Genomic DNA, 21,659 nt, shown 5'->3' on the forward strand with positions numbered 1-21,659 from the left:
TTCAGGAAATATGGAAAAGTAAAAAAATCAAATCAAAAATTAGCCGGAAACAAAATAAATTAATCATAACAACGATTAACAATAATTAATAATAATAATAATAATAATAATAATAATAATAATAATAATAATAATAATAATAATGATAATGATAATGATAATGATAATGATAATGATAATCATAATACAAAAGATTTAATGAAGGACTCACCGAAGGAAATGAATTTCTAGATTAAAATCCAAAGTATTCGTTTAATTTCGTTTAGAAAATTTTTTATCCTCGGCGCGATTGTCACCGTGCCGTTGACCTTCCAACTCATACATACATACCTCTCGCTCTTCTTATCTCTAGCTTTCTGTGCTTCGCGAGAACGTATATCGCGCGACATTACTATAAAAGAGCGAAAGAGAAAGAGAGAAAGAGAGAAAGAGAGAGAGAGAGAGAGAGAGAGAGAAAAGAGAAAGAAAAAGAGAAAAAGAAAGAGAGAAAAAAAGAGAAAGAAAAAGAAAGAGAGAGAGAGCTCTCGAATAGCACCGAGTTTATACGCGGACAAAGCGTTCCAACCGAATTTTTACTTCATTTTTTTTACTGCACTTCGCGCAGTCGCTTTAAAAGCTATCGCGCGAAAACTCGCGATTCAGCGAGCGTTTTTCCTTCTCGTCTTTAGTGCTCTTTGCAACAACAAAAAAGAAAAAGAAGGAGGAAAGAAAGAAGAAAGAAAAGACAAAAAAATACTGCAACGACGACTTCATGACCACCGATGGTCGTCGAAATATAATATTTTTTTATCTTTCTCCACTGTTCTCCCCCTTTTTTTCTATTTTTCTTCCGTCTTTATTTTTTTATTTTGTTATATTTTTTTTTCTATTTTTTATCGTGAAACGAGCTTAAATTTTTTATACGCATCGAGAAACAAATATTCGTTTACGACCACGTGAATTTTAAGACCTCTGTGTTTATCGCCAATCCACACGCAGGTTTTTATTGAAACGTGTTATAAAGGGTTTCTCCGATAGACCGTATTTTTTAATACCAACTATACTGCTCTATTCGAGTATATATATGATAATCTATATGTACGTGCGTAGATAAGTATATATGTGTGTATATAAAATATATGTATATAAAGAAACGAAATTTTTCCTCAATTTTTTTCGATGCCTAAATATTTTCAAATTTATATATCTAACCGTGACCTATCTATTTCACATATGCTGTGAATTTCAAGAAGATACTAGATCGGTTCTCTCGATCGTAACGCGTGACTTTTTGTACGTGAGAATCGTTCCATGCGGAAAAGGGGGAAGAGAGAGAGAGAGAGAGAGAGAGAGAGAGAGAGAGAGAGAGAGAGAGAGAGAGACAATCGATAGAGAGACGATATTTCATTCGGAGCATTCAATTTCCGGAGCGGTTCCCTGACACTTGTACCCGTCGCTGCTGTGAGAACAAGCCTTAAACCAAAATTCCACCACGGAAAGTCAACCGCCCCCTATCTCACCCCCACCATCCATCCTCTACTTTCCTTTCTCTCTCTCTCTCTCTCTCTCTCTCTCTCTCTCTTTTTCTCTTTCTCTCTGTACTCTGCTTCGTAATTATCCGAAGTCGATTAAAGCAGAACGATAAACGTAAAGGAGATAGTCCTCACATCGAATAAAGATACGAACGAATTCAGGAATCGATAATAAATGATTTTCAAACGAGTTGGTGAATTTTTTTTGTCTTTTTTATTTCTCTCTCTCTCTCTCTCTCGCTCTCTCTTTCTTTGTCTCTCCATCTCCTTCTCTCCTTTTTTCTTTTTCTCTTTCTTTCTTCTTTGAAATTCGAAGAACGATAAGAAGTAGGTACTTGAGGATGGGGACTCGCTTCGTATAAATACTTTGGTCCACCTTAATGCCGCACTTTAATATAAGTAAGCTCGAGTTAAGCTTCTTACCGATGACGATACGATTAGTACGGTTCGCCGAGTTAATTGCCTTCGTCGCTGACGGGGGATGAAATCGGGATGGGTGTGGGGTGGGGAAAGGGTGGCCAGGAGGAGGGACAGGGAGGGATAGAGCCACGGGATTTCTGAGGAATACGAGACTATCTATCTATCTAACTATCTATATATCAATCTATCTATATATCCATCCATTCATCCATCCATCCAACTATCTATCTATCGTTAAATTCCATGATATCTTGTTCCTCTTTTGTTCCATTAATTTTTTTCTAACGATATCTTCCCAAACGAATCCACAACGCGATGTTTCAACGATGCAACGTGATAGATATGTATCGTTTAAGATACGCAAGTAGTACTTCGACAAATTTATACAATTTTAAATCAATGTGATTATCTATTGAAAAATAATCTCATTTACGCGTTACTATCTCAAGTATTAATGAAAAAAAAAAGAAAAAAAAGAAAAGAAATGGAATTCGTGACACTGTGTCGTTGATCCGATTTCGTCTTTTTCTTTCAAGTCGGATAAAAATAAAAATAATAATAATAATAATAATAATAACAATAATAACAATATCAATGATATAGAAAAACACGAAAGTATGAGGAAAAAAAAATTATTTGAAAGAAACTTACAAAGTGTCTTACCATGACATAATGCCTCTGCATTTCGGTCTTTTCGCTGGCCAGCTTTTCGCATTCGAGTTTTAACCTGAAAATTGAAAAAACGATCGAGGATCAAACGAGCCGCTTAATGATGAAGATAAGTTAAAGTTGAAAAAAGAAGGGGGAGAAAAAATAAAGGACCTCCCTCTCATTACCGTCACTTTCGAATCGCAATTCAAACCCCAGCCTCCAGCACCCCCCACCCAATCCTCCTCTTTCGAGATTCGTGAGACAGCTCGCGACTCACGTATCTTCTAAACTACGAGATCGAGTTTCTCGAAGGAGGAGTAAAGATCTCGATGAGGAACAGTGGGGGATGGGAGGTAGAAGGGGCTACAGATGGGGGGGAAAGGATGGTGGGAAAACGAGATTACGCTGGCCATACCACGTTGGTGGTCAACAATTTCTCTTTCTCTTTCTCTTTCTCTTTCTCCTTTGGCTGTTTTTTTTCTTTCTCTCTTTCTTTTCCTCTTTCTTTCGTTGAAAGAAAGAATCGACGATTAAAGTTTTTCTTTAAAATTCCGCTTTACTTTTTCCTAAAAGAAAACTCGTAGTGTTCGTCGGTAAATATGACGTCGTTAGCATCGAATTTTTTGCGAGAGAAAATGACGATAATTGATATATCTTCTTCTTGTACGAAGGGAAGATGAAACAAATAATAATTCTAACTGATTTAAATAACATTTGTACGGAATCGTCAATCGTATAATTACGATAACGAGAAGTTCTCGAGAAAAAAAAAGAAAAGAGAGAGAGAGAAAGAAAGAGAAAAGAACAAAAAGATTATTATATTCACATGTCGAAATAATATATATTGCATAATATTTAATTTAGACATCGCATAATATATAAAAATAAACAAATATAGAATACGATTATTATTATTATTATTAATATTGTTATCACGTTACTGTGAAAAATATGGTTACCTCGAGATAAAATATAACTTTGACAATGGGGAAAGAAAGAGAGAGAGAGAGAGAGAGATTCGTTAAAAAGGGTTGGACAATCGGCGATCGAAGGTACAATATAAAAGGGAGAAGGGAGATACGAGATCGAATGCGTGCCAGCGATAGTATCTAACGCTCGTAAGGTTCGATTCTCGGAGGAGAAGGAAAAAGACTGGTAGGAGGAAAAGAAGAAGGAGGAGGAGAAATGGGAGGAGGAGGAGGAGGAGAAAAGAGGAGAGAAAAGGGAAAAGGTAGAAACGCGTAAGAGAGAAAAGAAACATTGGGCGTCGATAAACGTAGAAACTTCGAGAAACATCGAGTTGGGTATGGATAGGAGGGGGAGTGATGGGAGGGAGATGGGGAATCGTCCGACAACGAAAGAACCAGGAAAATGGTGGAAGAAAGAAAAGGGAGAATAAAGAGAAAGATAGATAGAGAGGGGGAGAGAGAGAGAGAGAGAGAGAGAGAGAGAACACTCACGAATGGTACTGTTGCTGGATGAAATTGAATTCCTCTTTGATCCTTTCACAAGTGTCGGCCACCGTGAATTTCAGCCCTCCCGCAGCCCCGCCGCTTCCTCCGCCGCCCTGGAACAAAAAAAAAGAAGAAGAAAATTGAAAGGTGAGAATTCGATTATCATACAAGACAATACGATTACGTTGAAGAGCGAGCGAGATAGATAGATAGACATAAAGAGAGTGAGAGAGAGGGGGAGAGAGAGAGAGGGAGAGAGGGAAAAAAGAGAAAAAAGTGAGAGAGGGAGAGAGAGAGAGAGAGACCGAAGAGAACAGATAAAGAAGATACGGTAAAAGTTATATACCGAGGAACAACGAAAATAAAGCTTTTCGTTTACGACACCACAGATATAACATCACCCACCTCCCCACAACCTCCTTTTCCTTCTCTTTCTCCTCCTTTACTTCGTACTTCTCGCGAGATACTCGAGATATCCCTTGAGTCCTATCACTCCCCATGTAAAAACACAAATTGGTGTAACGTCAAACGACAATAGCTTTTTATCGCACTCATCCCGCGGTCTCGTTCGTTATCGCGATTCGAGACTAAATCGAAGACTCCTTGTGGAATGAGAATCGATTAATTGTCGACTTAATCGAGTAGTAAAAAGAAATTCGCGATCTATTGAACGATCGATGGTCGATAACGTTTCGTTTCGACTACGGCGCGTTATTTACACGTGCATATCTACGTGTACTTACGTATATTTTTTTTGTATGTTTATATTATACATGTATATATTTTTAATTCGTCAGAAAAAATATATATGTATATATGAATGTAATATAATCATAATGTAATATAACTGGATTTTACAGACACACATATATTTTTTTTCATTCATTGTATACATACATCTTTTTTTATTTTTATAAACCGACACCAGCTTTATGTTACAAAGTAAAAAAGAAAAAAAGAGTTATCAGGTAAAAATAAAAAATACAAAAAGAAAGAAAAACAAGTTGTCGATAACGTTTTAGAAGAAAGGAAAAATTATAATACGATAACTTTAATAAGAGTTAATTACTTCCAGAACTGATTACTGATTATCTTATTGATGATAGAATCAAAGAAAAAAAAAAGTCAGCTCGATCAATGATATGCCATACTCGATAGATCTGATTTTATTCGCAATCTTACCGACGATAATTCTCTAATAACTTTTTTGTTTGACACACGATCTAATTTATATAATATTAACGACGTTAGACCGATCAATCATATAAGTACGTTACTCACAAAGATAAAAAAACTCAGTAGGATATTATTGAATTTAATTAGATTAAACATTATTAAGTTTTTTTTTCTTTATATATATATATATATATATATATATATATATATATATATTTCTGCTTCACAATTCCATAATAAAATCTATCATATTATTTTAGTTATTCGAGATCGATATTAGTTAATCATTATGTTATCTTTCGTGTTAGAGATTACGGTCTCTAATAAGAAAATAATATTACAGAGTTCAATAATCTTGAGTTTATAAGTCTCATTAATATTCTCAAGAATATTATTTATTTTAGACAATATCAATATCTCGAAAAGTTTCTTGAATTAATTCGCGAACATATCGCGCAGATTCGACGTAAGTATTTTGTTAATGGAATTAGTACTGATATTATGATTACTTGTTGTATTAATAATACGATAAATTGATTAAAAATATATATATATAAAACAATTGGTTAAACAATCAAAGATTTACCTTCGGTATAGCTGGGTATTTGCATTCAGTATCGACATATAATGGACACAAGCTTCTTGCAGTTATTAATGATTCCGATCTCGAATCTTCTCGATTGCAAATTATATTACTCTTGAACACCGCTTCTTCTTGTTCTAACATTCTCATTTCTCTCTTTCTTTCTTTTTTTATTTTATTTAGAAATCAATACAATCGAACAATCCAAATTTCAAACTCGAAATAACGTTCATCCGAATATCACTTTAATCGAAACAAATAAAGCATTAGCGAAGTACGTTCGACACGGGTTGACAGTAAATAAGCGAATAATGTATACCTTAATAACTGTGTTTATATATATACACATACACACCTATATGTATATATTTATGTACCTTGTCCTCTAGATGGCATGTTGGGTCATATATATATTTTCAAATATACAAATATATTAAGAACAAGTAAATTGTTCTATCTTTTTTGTTTACGACGTTTCACGATGACTTTCTTTTATGGAGAAATACTATTTTATGTCTATTTATATAGTATTTTATATCTTTAAATATACTCCCAATACCATTACGATCCCTCTTCCATCATGCTTCACAGTCGACTGCATGTTTTTTAGAATTAGATCTAATTCAATATTTTCTATTTGCAATATACCTTTTTCTATCCATTCGCACGAAGAAAGTTAATTTTGGTTAATCGATTAATCGAGAAAAAAATCAATTTTGGATCAACTATTTATATCTGGATATATCTGTTACGTCTGGTTTTTCTTTAATAACTCGAATAATTTAATTATCTTACCCATTTAATCGATCTCTCTTTTCTATGTTGCGAATGCTCTTGATTAAAGAGCAAAAATCCCTTTTCAATATTTTACGTAACAATGGTACTATATATTTTCATAATTTCTGCGATGGTCAAATACATTTGATTATTCCCTTCAAATAAATCTATAATAATATATTTCTGTTTTAATACCATTTCAATAAGTCGATACATATTTTAGATTATTGCCAATAACTTTAAACTATTAATCTTAATGTAACGTTACACATGTAGATTCATTTTAAGCGGACCATTTAAAAGATCGATCTGTGTATTTAAGCGAAATATAATTTTAATTTCGTGATATCTCTTATATGTTTACCAAAGTTAATGTAATGAATACTCTTCTAATTAAATTTTACCATTACACGAATTTTTAATACTGTTATAACTTACGAACTACTGTTGCTAATTTCTTTCTTTTTTCTTTTTAGTTTTGTTTGAAATATATTTGTTATCACTAATGTTAACGTTCAATCATATCATTAACAATGTATAGAATCGATTTAACAATTTAAACGAATGCAAAATAGCCATAATATCGCGATCATAAACGTAAATATAAAATAATTCCCTTTGTCCGATGAGAAAAAATGTATTCGTGATCTTACAGTCTCACGGGAATGGTCGAAGAATATGTCGGTAGAAAAAAAAAAGCAAGAACGAAAAGAAAAAAAAAAGCAGAAAGAAAAAAAAACAGAAAAAAAACAAAGAAAAAGAACGAGAAAGAAAAAAGGGAGAAAAAGAGGAGAAGAGAAGAAAAAAGAGAGACAGAGAGAGAGACAGAGAGAGAGAGAGAGAAGAAAAAAATAAACACAAAAAAATCTGGCATTTCGTGACGAAATTAAGTTCGGACTCGTCGACGTACGACGAACGACCACAGCCGATTTGTGCCTTTTGGGGTCGGTTGAGAAGAAGGTGCACGCGAAAAGGCACACACGTATGTACGTGCACATAGGAGGTCGCGCGCGTGCGCTTACGCACGCACGTACAAATACAGACACACACGCACACATAAACGTACCTACATATTATACGAGACCAGTGTTTGTGGTGTACGCTGTCTATACAAAGAAGAAAGAGGAAAAAAGAGGAGAGGTGTGCCGTCAGCTCGGAGAAACACGAAAGCAAGGTATGTATCCAGGTATAAAAGACGAGCGCCTTCGTCGAGGGTAAGATGGGATGGAGGGAGGAGGAGGACGAGGAGGGAAGGAGGGAGGACAAGCAAGCTAGCAAGCAAGCAAGCAAGCAAGCAAGCAGGCAAGGCAAGGCAGGCAGGCAAGCAGAGAGGAGGGTGGGTAGGAGGACAGGCGGGCGAGAGGTCGGTTGGGAAGATAGGGATAGAAGAAGCGAGGGCTGAAGAAGCAACGATGAAGGGCTATGAAGGCGTCCTTAATGAGACCCATTCCACCAGGTATGTACCACCGAGGTCTTAGTCCAGAGACTCTTCACAGAGGCTCCTATACCAACGGTACTTTTGCCGACTGAAATTACGAGAAGGAAAAGGATCGGAGCTTTCCGATGACAGTAATGATTACGTTGTACCTGACCCTTGAGCAGAGACGTCGATCGGCTTTGTAAAGGAACCTCTATCCGTGACTCTACCTCCAAGTTGAAGAAGGAAAGGGAAAAAGAGATAGAGATAGAGATAGAGATAAAGATAGAGATGGAGATATATAGATAGAAAGAAAAAGAGAGAGAGAGAGAGAGAGAGATGACTCGACTCGAGTCGACTCGAGTCGACTTTCCACCTCCCACAGCTTCCTTTGATAACGAATAAAGAGATATTGAGTAGGACTTAGGGTTCCTTTCATAAACGTCGTCGCACGATCTTTACGAGAAAACGTAAGCGAATAGTAGGGGAGGTGTAAGAATGTAAATATATACATAAATACGTTAAATTGTTAAAGAGTAAACGATTCTTTTGATAAAGAAAAAATATAGAAGGAGAAAGAGAGAGAGAGAGAGAGGGAGAGACATTTATATTTTATAAAAAATATTTTACATAAAGATATATCGTATCGTAAATGAGAATATTATCTATCATAAAATGAAAGAGAAAGTAACAGAGAGAGAAAGAGAGAGTGCGTATATGTATGCGTACGCGCGTATAAAAGAGAAAGAGAAAGAGAGGGGAGGGAGAGGGGGGAGAGAGACAGAGAGAGAGAGAGAGAGAGAGAGAGAGAGCAAAAGAAAGAGAGAGATAGGAAGAATCGTTTTATCCGGCTGGAAAATTCCGTTCCAGCGTTAAATGGTCAATGACTGTCCACCGGCTGGAAAATTCCAGTTTTTCGAGGGTCCACCGAGGCTCGGGTAGAATGATTTGGCCACTTGTTGAATTCGAAACGGGGAGTAGCTGTCGGTGGTAAAACGGTTTGGGAACGGGTTAGAGGGCGTCGGTGGTGGGCCTCACTTGTTGCAATCATCAAACGGAACAGTCATCGAACAGGTTGTTGTTCCGCTGGTTAGCCACGCTTTACGTATATTTGACGCGCGTTCCGATCGACGCTCGTTTTAGATGGGGAAAATTTCGTACGCGGTAGGATAGGTAGAATAGGTAGGATTGGTAGGTGGCTAGGTAGATGGGTAGGTAGTTGGGTAGATGGGTGGGTGGGTGGGTAGGTAGGTAGGTAGGTAGGTAGGTAGATATGTATATATCTCTCTCGTCATAACTGGGGTAAAACGAGATAGTTGCTTTATCGCGGATGTAACGCTCGCGAATCAATTTTATTGATGGACTTGTTTAAAATCGGATTTATCTCTCTCCCTTTTTCTTTCTCTTTCTATTCCCTCTTTTTCTTTCTTTTTCTCTTTCTCATCGTTTCGAAAGAAAAGTAAAGCTCGTACTATTTCTCTTCTCTTTTTATTTTCTTCCCTCCTCCTTCTCTTTCTCTCTCTCTCTCTCTCATCGTTTCGAAAGAAAAGAAAAGCTCGTACTGTTTCCCGTCTCTTTTTATTTTCTTCTCTCTTTTTATCTCTCTTTATCTCTCTCACTCTCCCTCTTTCCTTTTTTCTTTTCTTCTTTTCTTCTTTCTTTCTTTCTTTCTCTCTTTCTCTCTTTCCCTCTTACGTATTTTCGACGCAAAGAGCTCGAACGTTTTGCATTTAACGGGACTTTGTTCTTAAAGGTCGACACGGGTGCTCCATCTTGCTCGTCGTTTAGCTTCTGCACGGCTATAAATCTTAAGGGTAAGAACGAACCGAGCAAAGCTACCTCCCCTCCCCCACCCCACTCCCCACCAACGAGCACTCCGTCATTTCTGTCATTTTCATCTCGCTTTTACGCGAATCGTTTTGAAAAATGAGGACAACGAAGACGACGACGACGACGACGAGAACGAGAAGCGTCGTGTAGCTTTCAATATCTTGAAAAAGAAAACATGGAAAAGGGTAGCTAGCTATCGATTTGCTTTCCTTCTTGGTGTTCGTAGTCGAACACCGAGATGCGTTTTTTCGCAATACACAAAAGGCAACTTTCAGTAAGAAACACGTTCTTTCTTTCTTTCTTTCTCTTCTGTATTCATCGATTTTTTTCTTTTTCTATTTCTTTTTATCTTTGTTTCTTTCTTTTTCCTTTTTCACGTGCCAAACCCTCTCCTCCCTGACCGCAATGACCATTTACAAATATTCCAAAGTTGGTTCAAAGTTCACGAATACGAACTTTAAATGACTCTCGCTTCTACCATATTAACTTGTCTTTCTTTAGATTTTATCGATACATTATTTTTACATTCGACTCTTATTTTACGACGAAGAGCTCCGATCCTAAAGATTCTTCTTTTTTTTTTTTTATTTATTTTTAACATAAGATGGAAATAATCGTTTGGGGCAATTTTAGACAACCCGAAAGCCATAGTTTTTTTGTTCACTTATTATTATACAATAAAAAAGTAAATAAATAAAAAGATAATATATATATATAATTAACTGTTTTTTTCATCGAACGAATTGACAGACATAATCAAAATAAGTCGATAATATTCTGATATTGAGATTGTCATACTTCAAACGATACATCGTTCAATTTTGTATTCCGAAAGAAAATAAACGATAATACAATATATAATATATATATATATATATACAATATATATATATATATATGGAATATACTCATTAAATCCAATGTACTCATTGAAATCCGATCGGAAGATATTAGATACTCGGAGGTGAAAAAACGTGGGGAAAAAAAAAGAAAAAAAAAGAAAAAGAAATGCTTAAAATACTGCAATTTTTTATTAAGTTACCGTTTGAAAATTGTATCGAGAAGAACAAGACACACACTTAACGTTTCGCTTAATCAGAAGATTAATCGTTCGTAACAAGATTTCGATAAAAGTGCGACATATCTAATAAACACTTTATCCATCGGTTATCCGTGTCCGAGTGTTAGACGAAGACGAAAAATCTCTCTGGCGTATCAATCAACGTTGATTGAATATACTCTCTCTTTCTCTCTCTCTCTCTCTCTCTCTTTCTTTTTCGCGTCTGATCGGTTTAATCATCCAAAGACCGGACCCACATTTTTTTAATTACATCGCTTTATGTGTTCCTCCTACCCCAAAACCCTTTAGCTTTTTTCTACCTCCGAATATATCCCTTTGACGGGTCCATCGGATTTTCCTCTCTGTGAGCTTATTGAGTTAATAAATCGAGTACTTTGAGCACGCAAGAAAGAATACGCATTTGTGATCGCGCATTGTCGTTTCTAAAGGATCGCAGGTAGGCGATCGGTAAAATCAATTTTATCGAGAATTTTCTTGGCCTCGCTACTTTCTATTCTATCTGTTCTATCTTTCTCCTTTTTCATTTTTCGTTATGACAGTAGCGTTATTAACGATCGAAGGTAAAAATCGCTCTCTCTCTCTCTCTCTTTCTTTTCCGTTCTTCACCAAGGTGGCTGCACGATTTATCCCCACTAACTATAAGCCTCAGCGTTGTTCGTTCGACGAACGTATGTGCCATACTAACTCCCCCTCCTCACCCTTCCTCATTCTTTCATCCTTCACCACCCTCTCTTTCACTCCCTCCTTCTCTCTCTCTCTCTCTCTCACACACACACACACACACACACAAACATACACACTGTTCTGTTTTGTGTGCGATGCCTTTTGTATTCATTGTCCAACCGACTCCCCCCTTTCACACCATCAAATCGAACTAAACTGTATAAGTGTGTACATACCTACTATAGTGAGCCTATGCGTGCATGCACGTTTCTGCCGTGTGTATATATATATATATATACACATAGATAAATATATACATGTGCGTACACATACATACACACATTTATATATATATATATATATATATATATATATATATATATATATATAGTATCGAAAAACCGGCTGGTTCACTTTGTTGCCAGGAGATAATGGCCATGCGAATCGTAAATAAGGTAATAGGTCTCTCGAAAGGGCCTGAGATAGTCCAACGATCGTGATGACGTAAGCGGGAGAACTTTCTTAAGGGTTCTCTCTCTTTTTCTCTCTCTCTCTCTCTCTCTCTCTCTCTCTCTCTCTCTCTCTCTCTCTCGTATAGCTATGAGCTACGAAAACTTTGGTAACTTTCTTATTTTTCGACGACCCTCTTCGAAGAAGAAAAAACCCGTTCGGACCTACTCCAATTTATTCTGAATTTTCACGGTAACGTTTATCTACAATTTTTTTCTAAGGATTATTTTTTCCTCCTTTTTCTTTTTCTTTTTCTTCTTTTAACCATAAATATAAGAATTTCATTGAGGGGTCCTCTAATGGACGCGTACTATTATCTATATACATAAAAAAAAAGTTTTCCTTTCAAATCGTCATTAAGATTATTTCGAGTACGATCGATATAATGAAAAACATTGAAAGGTAATATTATACTTTGAGATAATAATTCTTCTGGAATATCAAAACACGACCCGTTTATTTGTAAATATTAGCGTTTCTTTTTTTACATACGTTTGTAGATGCATATAATATGATGCAGGATGAAGTCTTCAACTTTGTTCATTGTTCATATCCTAGATTGCAAAGGGAAGTATCATTTTGTAGACGCAATATATTAGATCGCCTCGGGAACAATTGTAAAAAACGAAGTAATATATCGACGGTAAACGTGAGATGTTTTTTCCAAAATTAAAAACCAAAAACTAGAAAAAGAAAAGAGGAGAAGAAGAAATAAAAGAAGAACCTGCAAGAAAAACGAAACGTCCGTTCTAAATTCCACCTCCGTTACTCCTCTACGCTAAATAAGATTTCGTCGAAAAATTCAAATGCGACATATTTATTTACGCGGAATTAGAGTCACGTAACACGACTTCGTCTTAGCTACGAATAAATCATAGAGACAGGATAAAAAGAAGAAGGAAAAAAAAAGAAAAGAAAAGAAAAAAAGAACGGAAAAGAAAAACTTGACAATGAACGTGACGGTGGGAGGAGAGGAATAGTTTACGGTATGAACCATTCATAAGTATTACAACGTAGACACGTTAATAGTACGTAATTACGTTCGACGCGTTGTCTCACGATTAGAACCGAGTCAAAAGAAGAGGAAGGAAGGAAGGAAGGAGGAAGGAAGAAGGAGATAGAGACAGAGACAGACCTTCCTCGAAGAACGATCGCCGATCAAAGTCACATTTGAATCGACTTTCGAGCAGCAGCTTCTCGTCGGCTACTCGAGGCTGACACAGCTGCAGTTGAATAAACATCGGCATCGGCATCGCATCGAAACGCATTCGACGCGAAACACAGTCGGGACACCCCTACCTCTCGCGTGCACGTGTGCACACACATTTGCACGATGCATCCTGTGTGCAAATAATAAACGGAGCCAACATACAGGAGGAACGCGTCGTACAAAGCGACCAATTACAGTCGCTTTCGCGGGAGCTCATTGCTCTCATCGGGAGAGATAGAAAGAGAGAGAGAGAGAGAGAGAGAGAGAGAGAAATAGATAGAGAGATATAGACACACGCCAACATACAAATACAAACACACCAAACTCAGACACACACATAGATAAAAGCCTGAGAATTCGTAGAACGATCCAAAGTGATATTTACGAAGACTATTTCCATCCATTACCATATTATCCATTATAATGTGGAACATTGTTAATTTATGCGTCAAACGTGTCCTTTATATTCCCGCATAAGGAAAAAAACGTTTATGGGATTTTTTCTTGGTTCGGTTTTTTTTTATCTTTTAATTTTTTTCTCTCCCTCTCCTTCTCTTTTTTTAATTCCGTATGCGTGCGCACGTGCGTATACCGTACTATCGAATGAAAACCTTAATACCTATAGGTATCTATTATCGACTCAACGATCTAAGTCACGGTAAGGTAAATTATTTTCTTATATTTAACACGAGACGTAACACAATTATGTACTTTCCACTCGAGTTTATCGAGTACATATTTAAGTTTTAAACGAAGACGAGACGAAGAGTTGGAACGATCGATTTTTACTTCCCTCGTGCGGCATAATAATATGTTTCTCGGTCGGCGCAAAAAAAAGGAATAAAAAAGAAAAAAAAAAAAGAAGAAAAAAGGAAAAGTGAAAAGAAAAAGAACGGAGAGAGGATGTTTGATCGTATTGTGTTTTATAAACAGAAGTCGATGGTAGGTACGCGTTTAAAAATATGATAACGCAGAGAGCAAGGATCGTTGCACCGTACTTACCCCGCATTACCTTTGCGCACTATCTACGTTTTTAATCCAGTTGGTAAGCCATGTTCTTTTTCTTTCCTTTTTCTCTCTTTCTCTGTCATTCTTTTTCTTTCTTTCTTTTTTTCTCTCTTCCCTTTTAAAATCGTTATGACAACGATGTCGTTAAGCGCCGACTGTTCCTCCGATTCTGTCATAATTTATCGGAATAAACGTCGTGGGATGTTCATAAATCACTTTTGGCGCGGAAACGCGTACCGAGAACTCTTTTCCGATACGCTTTACTTTCCTTTTATTCGGCTACGAACTTGCCGAACTGTCGATAAATAAACGACGAGAAAAAGAAGAAAAAGATGGGAGGGAGGGAGGAACAGGAAAAAGGGAAGAAAAAGGAAAAAAAAGAAAAGGAAAAGGAAAAAGAGAAAGAAAAAGGAGGAGAGAAAAAGGAAAAACGAGAGGAGGGAAAAAAGTGGAAAAGGAATGAAGGAAGAGGAAAGAGGGAAAAGAAAAACGACGAAAAGGAAGAAAGGGGCAAAAGAAAAAAGAGAAAAACATAAAAAAAAGTAGAAGAGAGAGAGAGAGAGAGAGAGAGAAGGAGTCCGAAGAAAGTCCGAGTAATATTTTCGAACGATTTCGAAAATCGAAATCTCTGTGAAACGATCAGCGAGAAACGAGGAGAGTCAATCAATGTCGGCACGTAATACGCGCTAACAAATATCAATGCGTTGCTTTCGGGAGGGTGAAGCTAAAACGAATTTAAAGGATAGATGAGCAGAAGGGTGCGATCGTCCGGACAAAATGGAGGAGGGTAGTGGACGGAAAAGGTGCTGGAGATGAGGGGAAACGAGGGCGGGAAGAGGGTGAAGAGGAGGGTTGCGGAAAGTGTGGAGAAATTCTCGTAGGACAGGAGGCGTACACACCCTGGAAATATTACCAGATTTTCGATTCGATGCTCGAATAATGGAGGGTTCGACCGAGAAATTCATGACACACAGAGAGAGGGAGAGAGAGAGAGAGAGATAGAAAGATGAGAGGAAAAGATGAAGGAAATTATGTTCACGCTTAAGGCACGCTGTTTCGATAAAACTGTATAAATGTTTTCTTCGGTAAAAACTATTCGATACATTTATTTGATATTTATTTATTCAACTATTCGCTATAAATCGTTCCTACGATTTCTATTCTATTTTAAATGCATTTTCTCTACCTTCCCTCTATTCTCTCACCCTCTCAAGAATTTGGCCTGAGTCGAAAATCAGATCAACTCTCCCCTTGGACTTTTCAATGTTCGGTATTAAAAGCGAACAACGTCTAATAAACACGATATATGCGAGTGTGCTATATTCGTAGAACAAATATCTATGTGTGTACGACGATGCGGGAGCGCGCTCGCGCACACTTAATAACGCGAAACCGCGGAGATTTCATTTCCTCTTGTATTTTATATATATATATATATATATATATATATATATATATATATGTATATAAAATGATAGGCGGAGAAAAGGCCAAAAAAATAAAAAGGAAGAGGGAAAAAAGAATATGGAAAAAAAAAGATAGTAGAAACAAACACAGCTGGTAGGATGATATCGTTGCGACAGCGTTGTTGACGATTCTCCCGTGAAAATATTATTTATTTCGTAAAGAGAAAAGAGTAAAGGAGAAAATAGACAAGGAGGGTGGGAGGTAGAGGGAGAAATATATATATATATATGTATGTGTGTGTGACGTAGGATCGTAGGCAGCTCAAACTCGCGTATAATTTTGCATTAACGTGAAACGCCGAAGACCTGGTTGCAAGTTACGTTAGAGATACGCGAAACACAAGCTCGTTCTTGTCCTCTTCCTCTCTCACCCTCACTCACTACCTCCCACTCCCTCCTCTTCTCTCTCTCTCTCTCTCTCTCTCTCTTTCTCTCTCTCTCTCTCTCTCTCTTGACGAGTAAGCTCGTATTGGTGTCGCAATGGCGGATCGGCGACGATGTTACCACTGGGCGAGCTCGCGTTCCTATATACATGGAATACTTGTATTTACGGCTGCGTGTCGACTGAGTAGGCCGCGCGAGCGCACAAGAGAAGACACACCGAAGAGTAAGGAGCACGTTACAGAGAGAGATAGAGATAGATAGAGAGAGAGAGAGTCCCGCGTGTTGTACATCTCTCGGTATGATTATTATAGGTTAGACGTTCCGTGGCAGCGTGCACAATGCTGCTGTTGCCGCACGAGAGAGAAAGAGAAAGAGAGAAAGAGAGAGAGAGAGAGGAGAGAGAGAGAGAGAGAGACGTAACCTTACTTCCCGCAGACACGAAGGGACGTGATCCATGGGCAGAGAGGCAGGAATACCTCATCGTTTTAGAGATACACGTCTTCGTATATGATGTGTGTGTGTGTGTATATATATATATATATATATATATATATATATAATATGTGTGTGTGTATATGTATATACGAGAGTTGGGTATGCGACTCCTCGCCTCCTTCCGTCGCGTTGTATGCCAGGATAATATGTAGGAATGTGTACGTGTGTTGCGTGTCTGTGTTCGAACGTTCGAGAGGACACGCGGTCGTCCTCACGATGCACAATGGCCGTCGACGTTCTCGCACTCTCGCTCTTCCTCTCTCTCTCTCTCTTTCTCTCTCAATATATATATATATATATGTTTGTATGTATATATCTTTCGATTTCCCGAGAAAGCTTCATTCCTTGTTATCAGTCTACTATCGACTGGAATTCGAGCAATATCCCGGATTGAAAAGAATAATCACAACTAATCAACACTCCAATGTTGTTAGTCAACAAACTCTATCGATATTACCAGACCTTCACGGTCATTACGGTCAGCAAACTTTACTTTGCACAGAAAAAATAAATAAATGAATATATTACCGATCATATATTTACATACAATCTGATAATAATGATTCAATTTCTTTTTCTTTTCCTTAGATATGATTTAAGATCTAAACAGCGTGAGTAACAAGTCCATCAAAATACAATTGATTCTATACGTGTTAACCCTATCGTTTCAACACCCTTTCGAAACAATATATTCTCTTAAGCGAAGTAAAAATGCATCGAAAAACGCGAAAATGTGTTCTTTCCTCCCTCCTCCCACCTCCACTTTTCGTATCACGACAAGATAGTCGATTTTTTAAAAACGTATACATTTATATAAAACTACTCATTTCATTGGAGTTGTATGCAACATATACGCACATAATACCGTAAAAAGCAAAAAGGTTAAACAGCTAACAAACGTATCAATTGGAATCTGGAATCTATCGATATTTTTCTTAAAGCAATCAATCAAAGATATAAGATAATACGATTCGATTTCTACGATTATCGAGACTATCGAGTGTTTCGATGGAAAGGAAATACGCGACAGGTGTACGCGCGTTATTCTTGAATCTATTCAAAACGTATCCCGGAAAAAGAAGAAGAAGAAGAAGAAGAAGAAGAACGAGAACAAAAAGGAAAAAAAGAAAAAAGAGAAAAGAGAAAAAGAGAAAGAGAGAGAGAGAGAGAGAGAAAAAGAGAGAATAAGATTTTAATTAATGTTTTGTTTAACTCAAAGTACGCGACGCACACGCAAAGAGGTATACCAACATACATACATACACACACACACACATATATATATACATACAGAAGAACACATATACCCATATTATGTATATACATAGAAGCAAAAGAAGACGAGTTCAAAGTTCGCTGGAGAGTAGCCATCTGGTGAGGTCGTTGAAAAGCTCGTTGTAACGGGCAGGGCTTAGACCCTGTGCAAGAGAATGGCCTTCGATCGACCGCGTCGTCGACGGATACGCGCGCGTTAAACGTCTTCGTCACGCGACCCGAACGAGAAACGCCATCGTTTCTGTCTTCCGCAAGAAGGCCGCAACTTTTTTTTTCTTCTTCTTGTTCCTCTTCTTTTGCTTCTTCTTCACACCGTTCCTCGTCTTACCCTCACACCCCAAACTTTGTCTCTCTTTCTTTCTCTTTCTCTTTTTCTCTGTCTGTCTGTACGTCCATCTGTATGTCTGTCTGTACGTCTATCTGTATGTCTGTCTGTATGTCTGTCTGTCTGTCTATACCTCTTATCACTTTTTTTGTTACTTACATTTTTTTCTCCAACCACTTCCGTCCCCCTTCTCCTCGTCCGCATCCCCATCTCTGCTTCTCTCATCCATTTTTTATTATCTCTAGTCGTCCTCGAGTTTTTTCTCCTATCGGACCTATCAAACCTTTCTTTCTTTCTTTTTCTTTTCTTTTCTTTTTTTTTTTTTTTTTACTGTCTTTCTCTATCGCAGCAATGGACAATCGTGTGAGAACTGTTCAATCATTCCGTTCATATATAATATAGGGACAAAGAAGGAGAAGATAAGAAGAATACGTCGAACGTTCATCAGCTGTTCCTTTCTCAAGGCTTACGGAATGAAAATGTAACCAAGGAAAAAAAAGAAAAAAGGATATACATAAGTCTTTCCTAGAGAACCGATGGGGTAACACGTGCGATGGAAACGTGCCTAATTACAAGCTACGAGATACATAAGTACATATGTATGTACATACAATATTGGTCTGTCGGTATAAAAAGAGAATATATATATATATATATGCACTCTCTCTTTCTCTCGATCGAGCTAGGTAGAATAAATAGATACATAGATAGAATCGGCAGACGTTTTGAAAAAGAAAAAATAGAATAACAATAATAATAATGACCATAATAATAACTATAATGACGATGACGACGATGACGACGATGATAGTAATAATTCTGAATATATAGAAAAATAAATGCGTAAAGCCTCTTCCACCACGTATCCTCGACTTTCTATCTCTCTGTTTCTCTTCTCTCCCCTCTGTGTCACTGGTTATCGGCATTTATCGAAGGAAATGTTCGTTTATCGATACGAACGCGTTTGGCCTTCCATAACCAACGAGTAGCTTTTATGGAATCACCCCGTCTGGAATTCGAGAAACATTCTTCCGATCGATCCGCTTGATTCCCGATTGAACGATTTGTGCTAGGAGCAGCGACGATCATTTCTCATCGACATAGAAGAACGAGAGAGAAAGAGAGAAAGAGAAAGAAAGCGAGAGAGAAAGAGAGAGAGAAAGAAAAAGATTGATAGGTTTGTTAGAGAAAGAATAGGAAGATGAGAAAGAAAAAAGAGAGAGGAAAGAGAGAGAGAGAGAGAGAGATAAATGCGTATACGTATTTCAGAAGGAAACTTTTCCGTCCACAGTTGGCGGTCCCTTAACGAGAGAAAAGTATGCGAGGGGTCGATCCTCTTCGTTCAAAATGTAAATGTAAATGTAAGTGTTGGACAAGAACCTACCTACAGCGGTTCTCATACTCTTTGAAAAATTATACGTTCGTCAACAATCGATTTTCCCATTTGGCCGATCATATCCTTTCACCCTATCTGAGAATCACTGACAAGGACACTCTCTAACTCCCCCGGTGTGGGCAAGTGTGTTACGACGATCCCACGACACAGTCGAACCAGTGACGATCAATCTTGTCCGAAGACCCCGACGCTGCTCTCGTCTCTCCTCTAACTCCACTCCCCCTCCCTCTCTCTCTCTCTCTCTCTTTCTCGCTTTCAGCCAACCAACCAACCAACCAACCAACCAACCAACCAACCACCTACCCACCCACCTACCCGATCCATCCTACCCCCCTCCCCTTTTCCCTTCGGACGCCCTCTACTTTGCAGAGTTCGCTACCTCGAACCTTCGATACTTCTCCACTATTGCCCAACTCCCCTCTCCCATCTTCCATTTCCACCCCCTTGTATACGCGGCGCCTTTCCTCTCGTTCAACTTTCCAACAAAAGTTTCGGATTTGACCTCGAGGTCGAACTAGTCGCTCAGCAATGTTCGCCGATAGTCACTCCACGATGACATCTCAAATGTATTGCTCGACTAACAAACGAGAAATCAAATCCTATCTGTTTATATTCGATATTAGCAAGTACTATACGTTCGCAAAGTCATGGGAAAAATTTTCTTCGAATCTCTCTCTCTCTCTTTCTCCCTTCTCTCTCAATTTCTTTTCTTTCGAAATCACGTTCTTTTCCTTTTTTTTTTTTAATATCCCCTGGTGGTCCACGCATCCACACGCATACGTATTCAACAAGTAGTAAGAGTTTTCGTTCGAAAGAGACTTTAACGAAAAATCACTCTCTCGTATAAAAAATACGGGAATAAGGCAAACAATAAGATTGAAGGGAAAGAAGTGGGGAGTAAGTCGAATCGATCGAAGTAAAATACATAAGAAGAGTTGCAGGATGAGAACCTCTATCGAGGAGGATTTCAGTGGGCGGCGTTGGTCCCCTCATCAAATGCTTGTCATACCGTTCTTACCCTCAAACTCCGGAGCCTAACGGATCCCAACAGTCGAGTAAAGCTCGGCCCGCACCCCCGTGTACACAGAGCGAGAACGAGGATGATGTGTACGTGGAAGTCGTAGGAGGAATACGAGCTAGAGAGAAAGAGCAATACAGATAGATGTGTGTGTGTATATATATATATATATATATATATATATAGAGAGAGAGAGAGAGAGAGAGAGAGAGAGACGTGAAGGGTATGTGATCACCCCAATGGAACTTGTGGACTGCGGCTTAAAGGCTATAGGCCCCGTGATATGCCCTTCGGCCAAGAATTATGCCGCTAAAACCCACCAATTACGGGGCTTGCAGACTGAGCACTATTTTCTTTCTTCTATGGGAATACCCAGAGACATAAGTATACGCTATTTCTATATATATATGTGTATTATATGTATGCGTGTATGTATATATGCATGCATGTACATATACACACACACATCGACACATATCTTGGATAAACACGTGGAAAGGGTGGTTGGAAAGAGATTGTTAAGGGATGTATAGAATCGGCTTTTGAAACCTTCGGCAAATTGACGATAAAAGCTTTCAAACCAGTCTCTTAATTACTACTCGCCAAATATGAAAAAAGAAAAGGAAGGTAGGAAGAAAGAAAGGAAGAAAAAGATAAAGATTCGTTGTTGTTGTTTAGATCGATAAAAATATTAGATCATTGGGAATATTCTATAAGATTGTAATGATGGTAACTTCGAAGAGGACATTTTCTGACAGGATCGAGATAACTCACTAAGAGAAGTCTTAGCAATTCGCTAAGTAACTCGATGAATGCTTGATGACGCTTGGCGTAACACGAATAACCTAAATTAGGAACATCGCTAAGTTCTAGCAACTCTCCGGGTCTATGGATTCACGTTGGGCAGAGACTTGACTAGAACTGGCCAAAGTCGAGCTTATCGTACAATTACTTGATCAAAGCTCTCGAACGCTTGCGCTTCAAGCGTGCTTGTTTCCTAGCACGCTTT

General features: G+C 37.8%; 1 protein-coding gene across 12 annotated transcripts in view; it reads right to left on the bottom strand.

Annotated features, from left to right (window-relative positions):
- Positions 1-21,659, bottom strand: part of LOC127066300 (protein groucho) — an 87,880-nt gene that overhangs the window by 49,631 nt on the left and 16,590 nt on the right. For 9 of the 12 annotated variants that reach the window (XM_050999849.1, XM_050999857.1, XM_050999851.1 and 6 more), the window contains exons 3-4: positions 4,043-4,149; positions 2,583-2,658 (exon numbers count right to left, since the gene is read on the bottom strand). The exons of 1 other annotated variant lie outside the window; for it this stretch is intronic. In XM_050999849.1, coding sequence (XP_050855806.1) covers positions 2,583-2,658; positions 4,043-4,149 — 183 coding nt within the window. The remainder of the gene's footprint in view (positions 1-2,582; positions 2,659-4,042; positions 4,150-21,659) is intronic. 2 more of the 12 variants (XM_050999850.1, XM_050999852.1) reach the window with 1 other exon arrangement.

This window comes from Vespula vulgaris, chromosome 9 (genome assembly GCF_905475345.1).
Source record: "Vespula vulgaris chromosome 9, iyVesVulg1.1, whole genome shotgun sequence".
Taxonomy (NCBI): domain Eukaryota; kingdom Metazoa; phylum Arthropoda; class Insecta; order Hymenoptera; family Vespidae; genus Vespula; species Vespula vulgaris.